The sequence below is a fragment of the Helobdella robusta genome, assembly GCF_000326865.2.
Source record: "Helobdella robusta unplaced genomic scaffold HELROscaffold_38, whole genome shotgun sequence".
Lineage (NCBI taxonomy): Eukaryota > Metazoa > Annelida > Clitellata > Rhynchobdellida > Glossiphoniidae > Helobdella > Helobdella robusta.
This window is the reverse complement of record NW_008704829.1, coordinates 326,121-339,137: the sequence shown is the minus strand read 5'-3', so window position 1 is coordinate 339,137 and position 13,017 is coordinate 326,121. Positions and strand designations below refer to the sequence as shown.

The 13,017-nt window shown below is 32.0% G+C and overlaps 3 protein-coding genes across 3 annotated transcripts; 1 reads left to right on the top strand and 2 right to left on the bottom strand.

Moving 5' to 3' along the window:
- Nucleotides 1-2,685: 2,685 nt before the first annotated feature.
- HELRODRAFT_83876 (hypothetical protein) lies at nt 2,686-3,328 on the bottom strand (the record flags this gene model as incomplete). Its single annotated transcript, XM_009023783.1, has 3 exons — nt 2,686-2,933; nt 3,011-3,178; nt 3,232-3,328. Coding segments are annotated over 3 exons (513 nt in total), but the record flags the coding sequence as incomplete, so codon positions are not given.
- Nucleotides 3,329-7,991: 4,663 nt separating this feature from the next.
- On the bottom strand, nt 7,992-8,637 carry HELRODRAFT_84029 (hypothetical protein; the record flags this gene model as incomplete). Its single annotated transcript, XM_009023807.1, has 3 exons — nt 7,992-8,239; nt 8,323-8,487; nt 8,541-8,637. Coding segments are annotated over 3 exons (510 nt in total), but the record flags the coding sequence as incomplete, so codon positions are not given.
- A 3,007-nt stretch (nt 8,638-11,644) lies between these two features.
- On the top strand, nt 11,645-12,755 carry HELRODRAFT_176482 (hypothetical protein; the record flags this gene model as incomplete). Its single annotated transcript, XM_009023842.1, has 2 exons — nt 11,645-12,427; nt 12,489-12,755. 2 exons carry the CDS (start codon nt 11,645-11,647, stop codon nt 12,753-12,755), a joined length of 1,050 nt encoding a protein of 349 aa, XP_009022090.1.
- Nucleotides 12,756-13,017: the final 262 nt, after the last annotated feature.

The window sequence follows — 13,017 nt, the reverse complement described above, 5'->3', positions numbered from 1 at the left end:
GTTTTCAATGATACCGATATTTTTAATTATTATTATCCAAATTATACTCATGCCTATATAAATTAATTTGATTGTGGCTATTTCTATGCTTAATTATTTTATTTACTTGCCATAGGTATGCACAGCATTTAATAAATTAATGATAATAATTAATCAATCAATCAATCTTCGTTTTGCGTCCAGAGACCCGGTTTCCCGAGGTATTAATAATTAATAAAACAACATTCTAAGTGCATAAAATATAATAAATTAAAAGTACAAATTTTACAAACCTCATTGGTTATGGTGATGGGGATTCTTTAAAACTGAATGATCATGATCTAACAAGTCATGGATTTATGAATCACTGGAATCACACATTATCTTTAATAAATTTAATAACAACATGTACTACAATTTAAGAATGAGGAATATTTTGTAAAACATTAAATGTTTGAATCACTCATAATTAATAAATTTTAATTAAATTGCAAGTTAGCTTGGGGAGTTTGAAGCTTGAATTGAACAAATTACAAAAGTGTTTATTTTATAAAATTGATTGATAAGTTGTTTAATATATTTATTTAATTTAGTTAGTATATTTTTTATTCCCAGACCTAAGCATTGTAAATAAAAATTTTAAAACCAATCAAGCAATAGAATTTAGGATCTTAGGAACAAGTGCTGTTAGTCGTTAGTGTAGTAGTAGTATGTAGTAGAGTAGTGTAGTGGTTGGTAGTTTCTAGTAGCCTAATCTGTTAATGTTCGTTAGTGTTATCTGTTATTTATTTCTATTGGTAATTAGAATCAGTAGAGTTTAGTTTTAGCTTAATTATTAGAGTTTAGTAATTTAATTACTAATTAGTCGTCGTTTAGTGTTGTTACAGTTAATGAGTTAAAAAGTGTTGTTGGTGGTTCACAAAAAATTTTTTTTATTTAAAATGCAAAAAGATACTTAACCGTCATACAGCAATATCTATCCTAAAACAGCATCTAGTTAAAAAACATTTTGAAATTTTAAATAAAAGCAATATTCCGAAATTAGTAAATATACGATCGTAACTTTTGACTTGGGCGATAAAAAATCACCCTCCAATTTCCCTTCGGAAGTAAGCTCCTTGTTCGACCGTCAAAAATGAGCGAAGGCCGTTATATTTATTCTAATTATATGGTAAATATGTATATAAATTTATAATCCTTATGCATATGATATAATTACAAAATTAAATAATTGACTATATATAAGTAGTGATTTAAATTGATCCCGTTTACTTGCTAAATTTCATTTAAAATCAAAATATATTTTTGAATTAAGTGGTTATATGTATAAATATTCAATTGATGACATTTTTTCAATGAGGCTATAGCTCCACAATATCAGAGCTATCAATTAATGTCATGTGCTACACGTAAGACTGGAACTTTATTTTATTCACAAACAAAAAAATATTAATTTAGTTCTTGCCATTACCTTATACATATATGAGATCTGCTATATCCGTTATAAATATCCATGGTTCTTGCAGATGTTATTAACTGTAAAAAAAAAGTTCAACCTCCGGAATTTTATTAGCGTACTAAGTTCTCTCTTCAGCATTTTTGCATGTGTCAACAACAAACACACATGCAAATATTAATAAATACGCCCGAACCATCTCAGTACACACATTTGCGTGTGACAGGCGGGGATTTCATTGTTTTCAAACCCATTCACGGCAACATCGACGCCAGACACCTTAACCATTACACTATCGTGCCATCTGATACTTGCTTACATGAGTCAGAAAAAGATTTTGGACCAGAAAATATCGATTATATAGACCAAAATGTGGAATTGTTTCCTCTTGTCGAGAATACGCGGAAGATTAAATGAATGGTGAATGGAATGCATGGTGAATGGAATGGATGATGGGTGGAAATGCCTTAACTTAATAACTGCCTTATTTGTTTTATCGACTTTTCATTAGCTTCTGAATAGCTGTCATATATTTCGTTCCCCTTGTCGTCTTGAATAAATACGAAACAATTGTATCAGAGAACAATAATCAGTTTGGCTTGAAAGGTATCATTGATTCGTTAAGTATGTAAATGCATTCTTAATGAATATCGTTCCCCTTGTCGTCTTGAATAAATACGAAACAATTGTATCAGAGAACAATAATCAGTTTGGCTTGAAAGGTATCATTGATTCGTTAAGTATGTAAATGCATTCTTAATGAATATCGTTCTCAGTAGAAAAAGTTGGAATAATAAATATACGATAGAGACGCGTAAAATTCTGGAAATGTATTTTATGGCAAAACATTTTACAAGAAGATAGAGAGTGCATGCATACGATTAATGATAATTACAACGGTGTACGTAGCTGAGAAAAACTATACAATCAAACCCGAGAATTAAATATCAGTTGAAAAGTTGTTAAAATTTGTTTGAACTAATTTATTAACTTGTCCAGCGAGTAGTTACACTTTATTTAAATTTAGATAACTTGTGAATTGTGTATTTTGCGTTGTTAGTTAGCAAACCACCAAAACAATACCTACAAACCTCAAAATCCGAGAAGTTTGGTGTATGTTTTAACCACACCGCGGTTTAAAACCGCAGGGCTCTAGTCTATAACCCACCAATTCATTTTAAAATGATTTTAGAAAATGATTTTTGTCCTATTGATAGAAAAATTGATTAGATCGAAAAATAAATGCGAGTTCAAATCAACTGAATTCTTATCTCAGTGAATCTGAGAGAATACGTGAAACCACGAAAATCGTACCAATTGACACCCTTTGAGTTTGCAGTGTTGGCTCCATGGAGGTACAAGCCATTGAGGCAGGCCCAGAAGCAGTCGTCGTACCACCAAGCCCCTTGAAAACTAACAGCACAATTCGATGTGAGCAAATCATGATCAGCATCGTAGGTTGAGAAAGGCAGGCCGTTGCAATTAAACATTGAGTCACCTGTTTAATATCATGAGCGATTTATCATCCAATTGAATATCTTCTGTCCAGATTGTAAATTGCCCAAAAAATGAAACTACCTGCGGTTCCACTGTATATTCCAATACTCATCGTATAATAAGTACTGGGCGAGCCAACACTGAATGAATCATAAGCTGCACATGCCACCTTCCCTTCGAAATCCTCCAACACGAACAAAACTTTGTACTTTTGGTTGGACGTTATGCGGTGGATGTTGTCGTTTCCTGGTTGAAAAGTTTCTATGCAGTTCACGTTTGAGTGATTAAATGAAACTAACCGATCCAAAAATCTTTCCTCGGGTCGCCAAATCCTCTTTTATAATCAGTCCAGTTTCTGTAAAAGTTCTCCGAGCCATCCATGCGACGCTGCATAACCTGGCGAGGTTATGTTGGCGAAAAAAATTGTTCAATGGTTGTTCAAGATTTATAACAAATGGAAATTTGAACGATTCGAATTCAGATCATGTTTTTTCTTTTAATATGGTTGATCAGTTGAATGCTATTAAAAACCAGCTCATTATATGGAAGTAAGACTACTCTATGAAAATCTAATTTTAGGCGCTTTCAAATTTATCAAAATGTGATAAGCAGATAGATTTTCATACATATAATTTTTATACATACATCCTCATTTTCTTACAAATAAAACTCACGAAATATCTGTTCCTCGCAGAGTATTCTGCACAAAAGGATGGATTCCTTGGAAACAAACCTAAAGAAAATGTTTCTCTTAGTAGTAATGTTTAGAAAGGTAATGCAAATTGACTTAAACAAAGAAACCTTAAAATTAGTATAATTTTATTATGTTATATGTTAATTAAATAATATTTTCAGTAAACTTTAACGGCTGAAATCTAATTTATTTAAATAAAAAGTACGCTTTATATGAAAATAAAACGACTGCGAAAAAGAATATTTTTTGTTAAAATATTTCTGATTAATTTATAGAAAGTCTTTACAAAATAGTTTAACTGTGTCTCTTAGACGTCCAAATGTAATGGTCAAAATTTGTCATTAAACAGCACCATCATATCTTCAGCAACCATTAAGTCAAAATTTTAAAATAATGCATTTCTTCTGTAAGCATTTATGTTGTAAAAATTTATTAGAGTGAGTTGGCAGTTTAATTATAAGAGAATGGTTGTGGTGGTGTAATGTTATAAATTAATTTTTAATAACATCGAACATACTTGGCAAAGAGCTGGAAAGTTTGTCCGAGTCGGACAGATTCTGAGAATATTCATGGAAATAATTTCATGGGTGAACAAATTGTTGGCGAGTTAGCTAAAAGGGTAAAAATGTCATGTTTCGAGCTGTTATTGCATGACGACCTGGCTCGAATAGTGGCTGTCCAACTCTCGATCATGCCTACGAGAGTCTTGTGTGTGCTTTTTGGCACTAAAAGTTCAGTTCGGCTGTAATTAAGTAAAGAACGATTTGAAAGCAGCTTTTAGCTTGTCAGAGCTTCCTAAAACAAATAAAGTGATATTCTATTTAAAGGTAAGGTTTGTCCAATTTATAAATTTTATTCTGATGTATACTACGTGCGGACAACTAAAAATATAAATTGGAAAACTCACCCCGTAAAAAACACAGAGATCCATGGTGAGATAGAGTTGAAGAGTGTAGGAGAAAAACTGACAAAGTACATTTTCAGCTAAGTTTGTTTTGTTCCATCTGATGTTGAATCCAACACATTGAGCAGTAGTTTGACACATCCAAGCACACTCCATCAACATCTTGGTAGCATCGTTGGTGCTGCTTTGCAATGTTATGTTCTCTACAGAGGTTGGTGCAGATTGCGCTGACATGCCGCAGAGACTGCAGTTGGAACAACTTCCATTTGATGTCAGGTCGGTTGTCAGAGCAAGTAGGTTGCTTCGAGACCGAAAACATTTACCCCGCACTGCAACGATTAATAAACAATTCAAAATTATATAAACTATAAACATAGTTGAAGTGCTCCAAGCGTTATTCAAACCAAATGAGAAAGATTTCGTCACATTCGAGGACCGAGTGTTATATGACTCTCTCTCTCTCTCTCTTCTCGTTCTCTTTATATATATATATATATATTATATTATTATTAATATATATATTTATATTATATATTGACATGTATAAGAACGTTTTTATTCCCAAAATATTTTTTGGAATGCAATATTAACTACAATAGTCATTTCATTTCTGTAACATTTGTTGGTATTATTATTTATTCGATTTGACTGTTCATCTCTGTTTCATGTCTGCCGCAATCAGATAAATAATTCGCATTAGTTTCTATTTTTCGCTGAAAAGGAAGATTGCTAAATTGTCGTTGGAGAGGTTCGTTTGGTGCAGTATGTTGCTTATTCGTGATCAATGAATGGGAAAACATAAAAGAGGTCTTTGCTAATAAAACAATTTTCTTTTCATGAAAAATTAATAAATAAATATATAAATACTAATACTAATACTAATAAATAGGTATCGATCTACCATTTTGAACTGTCCCTTAGTAATTGCACGTTTGAAATGGGGCTCAACAAGCTTACCACAAGTTGAAATAGTTTTGCAACAGTATCTCTTGAAATCTCTGTTGCTACCTTTCAAAAAGTTTAAAGTTAAACTTTCAGAAACTTCCAACAATCCATTTTTTTTATAATTAGTTCAGTCAAACTGATGAGACATATGTATATTGTTGAAGTTATTTGATAAACTAATGCCAAGCAATTTCTAAATCAGCATCAATTCTGTAAAAATATAGTCAAAATTCGCAATTTTGGTCCCGACAACTTTTGTCTGCTGAAGAAATAAACCGAATGACCCATGGGAAAAACCATCATCAAACAATGAGGAACAATAGATTATTGGCATAAACAAAAACAGCAATGTTTGCATGGAAATATTTCATCATCAATTAAAATATATTTTGTTGACTGTGATTGCCCAACAAATAGATTATTTTCGTTAATTACAATACAATCTCTACAACAATGGCGTCTCATGTTCTTCACAATAATTCTTTAATTAACAAAATAGACGCACACACACATACAAACATCCCACACAAAAAAACATCCACACTCACACACAACTCACACACACACACACACGCATACACAATTACACACTTATACAACTTAAACACAAATAATTCTTTTTTTCAACTAGAAAACGTTCATGCTTTGTTTGTTCTAATATTAGTGTCGTATCATTTTCGTGTAGCTCTCTAGGACGTCTGCCTTAGAAACACGTACATACACGTTTCTATTATAATTTTTTTTTACATTCGAATCCAGCTTTTTCTTCTTGGGCTGCCTCACGCTCAAATTTCCAAATCTCTTAATGAATACTTTGTAATAATTTTGTTTCTTGAATGTATACTACATTGTAGATCATGCCTGAATTTTGTTTATATCAAAAAATTGTTCATTGTGCTTAAATACCATGCGAGAATTTGAGTGTGGTGTCGAAAAGACAATAAATTCGCACTTAATTTATATATAAACAGACGCCAAAATAAATTAATGATATTTTGTATCCAGATCCAGTGATTAACTAACTCCAAAAATGGCGAAACGAAGTACTGGACAAAAATGAAAAGCATTTATTTTAGCAATGTCGACGAACTTTTTACATACGTATTAAAACGATTTCGATTTCAACCTAGGAATAGGCAGCGTTTGAAAAGTAGAAATATCCACAGATTATGAATGTCGTTCAGCCTGCACTCGTTCATATTTCATTCTACTACTTTTTTTTATAAGTCTTTATTGTTGCAGCTCTGACATACGCAGAACCACTTACAATGTTACAGGTTTATTATCTATGTATATCTTTTTATTATGTTCTTCATGTCTTCATCTATTGATATGAAGCAGCCATCTTCGCCACAAAAGCTCTTTATCCTTTTCACACGACGTACACATGCTTTGTTACTATAAACTTTCAAACGATATAAACTAAATACAATTAAGAATTTTTTGGTTCATCAGTGTCCGTTCCTTCTTTTTCTCACATAGTCAAATAAGTACTCTATCATACAACTATTCCATTCATAAAGAAACTGAATTGCAGTGAAAACCGTCTTATTATTCATTATGGTACTATTTTAAGTTTCAGTGCCATTCCATGCCTTCTGAGTGAGGCGCTGTTGGGCAAGTTTTCATGTCTGTTTTTTTTCTGTTGATGGATCCTCTGAAGTTTGGAAGAATGAGATAGACCTTTAACCTTTTGAACTTTTTGATATAAAAGGTATGTAGATTTATGTTTTTATAATTTTTAATTACCTTCCTAATGCCAGTTGCCAGTTCTTCATTCAATCAATTAAATCTATTTTCATGACGCGTAATTCTTCGATATGCGCATTAATTTTCAAATAAGCCAACAATGACATTCAAATTTTAGCTAACACAACCGAAATAATAATTGCCTCAAACAGAGATGACTTGAACGAAAAACACGTAACTCATCCGTGCTTTCATCACCCCCATGGAGTCCTTCAAGGACTAAACTTATCAAACTAAATTTATCGACTTTTTCAAAAATTTGGTTCGTTTTCACTCAAACAACTCCAATTATTTACCCCAAGCACCGCTTAAAATTTTTTTGTCCTCAGCCTTTAACTAGTGAAGTAGGAATTTTATGCAACTGAAAGTCGATCAAATCTAGCTATGAGACTCAGAACCCATTAAATAGTTGTCAAGTGTCAGGCAGTTGTCAGGTCATACTTCAAATACCATTAATAAGGTGTGGCAAAGTACAGTTCCTGTGTAAATAAGTTATTTGAAAAAAATCTTTCAGCAAAGGCTCTGAGATGTTTCATTTCAATTGTTATGAGTAACTTTATGTACATTTGAAGCATTTTTTAGAACTTAAAAAAAGACGCACAGATATGGGATTAACTAAAATTTTCTCTAGCGTTATGTGGTACATCGAATCTATTACTATTGAAAATCTATAAATTTCAGTTGCAATGACGAATCTTGTTCATAAAGAAAAAAACTAAGCAAGTTTTTAAAATGTATGCGATAGTTATAACTACATTCGGCAGCAGTTAAACTAACTCAATCCTTATCTCTGTAAACTTGAGAGAATAATAAAAACCACGGAATCCTAGCCAGTTGACTCCTTGGCCAAAAGAAGAATGAACTCCCTTGAGATACAAACCGTTGAGACAGGCTTCAAAGCAATTTTTATGCCACCATGCACCTTGGAATGACTGCGCACAATTGTAGTTGGCTAAATCGTGATCTCCGTCGTACGTTGTGAATGCCATGCCGTTGTTAAAAGTCATTGAGTCCCCTGATAAAAATGTATTTAAAAAGTATAAATGTATTAATGTGAATTTGAATACTTTAAATTAAGTTTTGTAAACTCTGAATGACCAGCTGTTCCACTGTAGTTTCCAATGTTCAGAACGTAGTAAGTATCTGGCGAGCCAACACTGAATGAATCATAAGCTGCACATGCCACCTTCCCTTCGAAATCCTCCAACACGAACAAAACTTTGTACTTTTGGTTGGACGTTATGCGGTGGATGTTGTCGTTTCCTGGTTGAAAAGTTTTTATGCAATTCACGTTTGAGTGATTAAATGAAACTAACCGATCCAAAACTCTTTCCTCGGGTCACCAAATCCTCTTTCATAATCAGTCCAGTTTCTGTAAAAGTTCTCCGAGCCATCCATGCGACGCTGCATAACCTGGCGAGGTTAGGTTGGCAAAAAATATGCCAACAGCATCTCTATTCATAAGAATTTTATTCTAAACTTTAAGTTTTTTAAAAATGATAGTTAAAAAAGTATAGATCTTTGTATTTGTATCTACTAAATCTATAAAAGTTCTTAAAATGCAACTCACAAAGTAATTGTTCTTCGTAGAGTAATCAGCACAGAATGCAGGATTTCTTGGGTACAAACCTGATGGTTGTTTTTAGTGAAATTATATTTATATCGAAAAAGTTTTTGCAATATCTTGAAAATTTATGAAAAAAAAATTATATGAATTTTTATCTGAAAAGTTAGAGCAGAAAAATTTTTAATTAATTTCCCGTTACTAAACAACAATAAATTCCTTGCTGGTTGTACTTCTAAACTTTTACAAATGAAACTAAATATTAAAAAAAAAGAACACATGCATATAGCAAAATGCTTAAATTAAACTAAATTGTTTCAAAAGGCATCAGTTTAACTGTTCTCCAGACAGTTTATCGTCAAAAAAATTAAATCAAAATTTGATGGTTGTCATTGTTTCAAAAGCTAAAACTAGGAGCACCTAACGCAAAGTTATTAATTAGTAAAGTTTTTAAATCGATGTATGCCTATAAAGCGTTCATTTATTATTAGTTTAGTGGAGTGAGTTAGGAGCTCAATTATGAAAGCATGAATTTTTTAATAGTAATGTCGTAATTACTTGGCAAGAAGCTGAAAAGTTTGTCCAAATCGGAAAGATCCTAAAAAATACAGGGGAAGTCTATGTTATAAGCAGTTTAATGAATAGCTGAAAGTTTTTAAAAGTTGTAACTTTAACTTTGAAAAATACATGCACCTAACAAAAATTATAAAATAATTCACCCCATAAAAGACGCAGAGATCCACGGAGAGATAGAGTTGAGGAGTGTAAGAGAAGAACTGACAAAGTACATTCTCATTAGAGCTTGTTTTGTTCCATCTGATGTTGAATCCAACGCAATGGGCAGTAGTTTGACACATCCAAGCACACTCCATCAACATCTTGGTAGCATCGTTGGTGCTGCTTTGCAATGTTATGTTCTCTACAGAGGTTGGTGCAGATTGCGCTGACATGCCGCAGAGACTGCAGTTGGAACAACTTTTATTTGATGTCAGGTCGGTTGTCAGAGCAAGTAGGTTGCTTCGAGACCGAAAACATTTACCCTGCACCACAACGATTAATAAACAATTCAAAATTATATAAACTTTATACATAACTGGATTCCAAAAAGATTAGAATTTCAGTATTAACTGTCTAGTATGTCTTGTTTTCTTTCTCTCAAGATCGAAAACATTTACCGTGCACTGCAGATAGTAGAAAAAAATAAAAATTAAGTAAACTTTGCGCTCAAACTTGTACACCAGTTTTTTTAGTTTATTGATTATTTCCGATGTTTGATTTTAATATTGTCACATCACAAACTAGATTTATCAATTAATGATGAATAGACTTATCGAAATTCTTTGTATTTTTAATTTAACTACTACCTGGCGTTATTTCCTACCGGAGTAATCTATTAGAGCTTTCCTGCTAGGTATTTATTTCACGAAAATTTTTTAATAGGTTTTCACTATTTTAACAACTGAATACAACATTTCTAATTACTCAAACCCTAGAGATATATAAGAATACAAAATATTTTTTCCAAATTTTTATTCTGTTCATTTAGTTGCAAACAAATAAAATATTTACAATAATGTGTATACATAGCTACATATAATGATGTTATATATTTAGAGTGATGTATATATTACGTGAGACTGTGTCGAACAGGATGTGACAGACGCGTCAAAAAATAAATTAATAATAAATAATAATAAGTAATAAAACATTGAATTTGTTTTGACATTTGAGTAAATGATTCGTCAAGAAAAGAACAATGACATTTTGGCATGCCTTAATGGTAGTTTAATGCATGTCCATTCTTCATATCAATTATTAAAAAAATCGAAGCACAGTAAATCAGGCAACGTCGACAAAATAACCGCAGTGTTTCTAATGTGTTTTTTGTTAACTATATATTAGAACATATCACTACTACTACTACTACTACTACTACTACTACTACTACAACAACTATTACTAAATTCTTCTTTACAAACAGGATCTTTTCAGCATGGGACAATTCGCAATAAGTAATTTTTGACTCCGCTTCTGTCCTAAAATGTAAAATCAAACTTGATAAGTATATATGGCTAACGAGGACTTAATTTTTGATTATAACATGTTTGATTATATTATATGTTCTGGTTAACTTTTTTATTTTTTATTTTTTTTATTATTCTTTAAAAATCAGGATCTGAAGGACCCAGAAACTGTTACAACATGCAAGGCAGTAGCACAAAAGTGAACAAATAAAATTGGAGCAATTATCATCTGCATTCATTTGTGGCTATTTGGAACACATCACTACTACAACAACTTCAACATTTACTACAACAACAACAACAACTACTACTACTACTACTACTACTACTACTACAATAACAACAACAAGAACTACTACATGGCCTGTGGTTCATATTTTTCACAGTATTTCGTAAAAAATCTGTGGTTTCAACTTAAACACATGGCTTTATTCAGTTTTAGTATGATGCTAATGACTACGAATGTGCGTACGTGTGTGTATGTGTGAACCACGTGTTTGCGCAAAGATATATTTTTTTGATGAAGTTTCGCCATAGCTCCATTGCTTGCACGTGGAAATGCTTCTATGTTGTAATGAACGTATAAAAATATATATATATAATATATATATATAATATATATATATATATATATATATGTATATACATATATATGTGTGTGTGTATGTATGGTTATCTTCTATGTTGTAAAGACAGTAAATGAACGTATATATGTATGTATATATATATATATATAATATATATATGTGTGTATATATATATATATGTGTGTGTGTGTGTATATATATATTTTGGTAATTACATCGAAGCTGTGAAAGAGTTGAAAACGAAGATGGATGCAGAGTCAGACAACGTAGAAAATAAGGATGGTTCAAGAGGAGAGCAAATTGTATTAATTTCTAAGACAGGAGGTTGTCATCAAGTTGACAGAAACATGCTCCTACGTGCCAGTGGTTATTACCAAAGTTTAGTGAACAGTGGAATGAAAGATGTCCATTATAGAGAGCTTACTCTGGCATGTTTAACGAATGAATCGTTAATAGAAGTAAGGGACTATTTATCCGGATTGTCAACTAACGTGTTCGAAAGCCTGAAGTCGTTGAATGAAATAGAAGCAGGGCTGGATGGTGCTTTCTACCTACAAATAAATGATATGATTGATAGCTACATTGAATTGTTGTTGAAAAATTTGAACAAGTCAGCATGCATTCGTATTTTGGACATCGCAAGCAAGTACGTTTTAAATAATCAGGTGGTCGAAAAAGTTATCAAATTCATGTTGAAGTATTTCAAAGAGATCCCAGAAAGCTGCAAAATATCATTATCACCAGACGAAATGCTTTACTTGGTTGCATCAGAGGAAATGAATGCAGACAGCGAAATGGATATTTTCAATCTGATAATCAGGTGGGTTTCGGAGGATCCGTCGAGAAAATGTTTTGCAGAAAAATTGTTGACCGAAGTGAGGTACAGTCTGATGACAACCTCGGATAAGCAAAAATGTACTGACACAATTCTTGATCTAAATTTAAATATTAGCTATGATACAGATAAAGATTCTAATATTTCTCGTACAGTTGGTATACTCTTTACGCTTGGATCAACTAAAATCAAGGTGTGAATTTAATTAATTTCGTTGCTATTTTCACATATTTTCATCCGGATTTTTATTTCAGGGCCAAAAAAAAAGCTTTGTTGATATTCTTCCAGTTTATGATTTTGTTGAAGCTTGCAAATTCAGTAGGGACAACTCTGGCCCATCACCAGTCAAATTCAATCCATCAAGAAGAAGCCGACCACCATGTAATGTGACTCGTAAGGCCTGTGTGGTTGACAACTGCTTGTATCTGTTCGAAAAATGGACAAATGATGGTAGTTTCTCTGGCAGAGTTTTCATGTACAATCCGATTGCTGCTGTTTGGTCTAAGGTTTACTATTTTTAAATTGTTTTTTCTGAGCATCTGTTTTAAAATTGCAAGGTGTAACTGAATGGAATTATTCATTCTTTTTAATAGCTGCTGCAGTTTATTCTATGAATCGCCTTAAATGTACAACATCTAAGTATATATATATATATATATATATATATATATATATATATATAACCCATTTACCACCTTTTTCTTTAATTGTATATATTTCAATATCTATTTAATAATAATAATTATCATCAAATAAATTTTCAGTGTTGCAGTATCAGTTTAC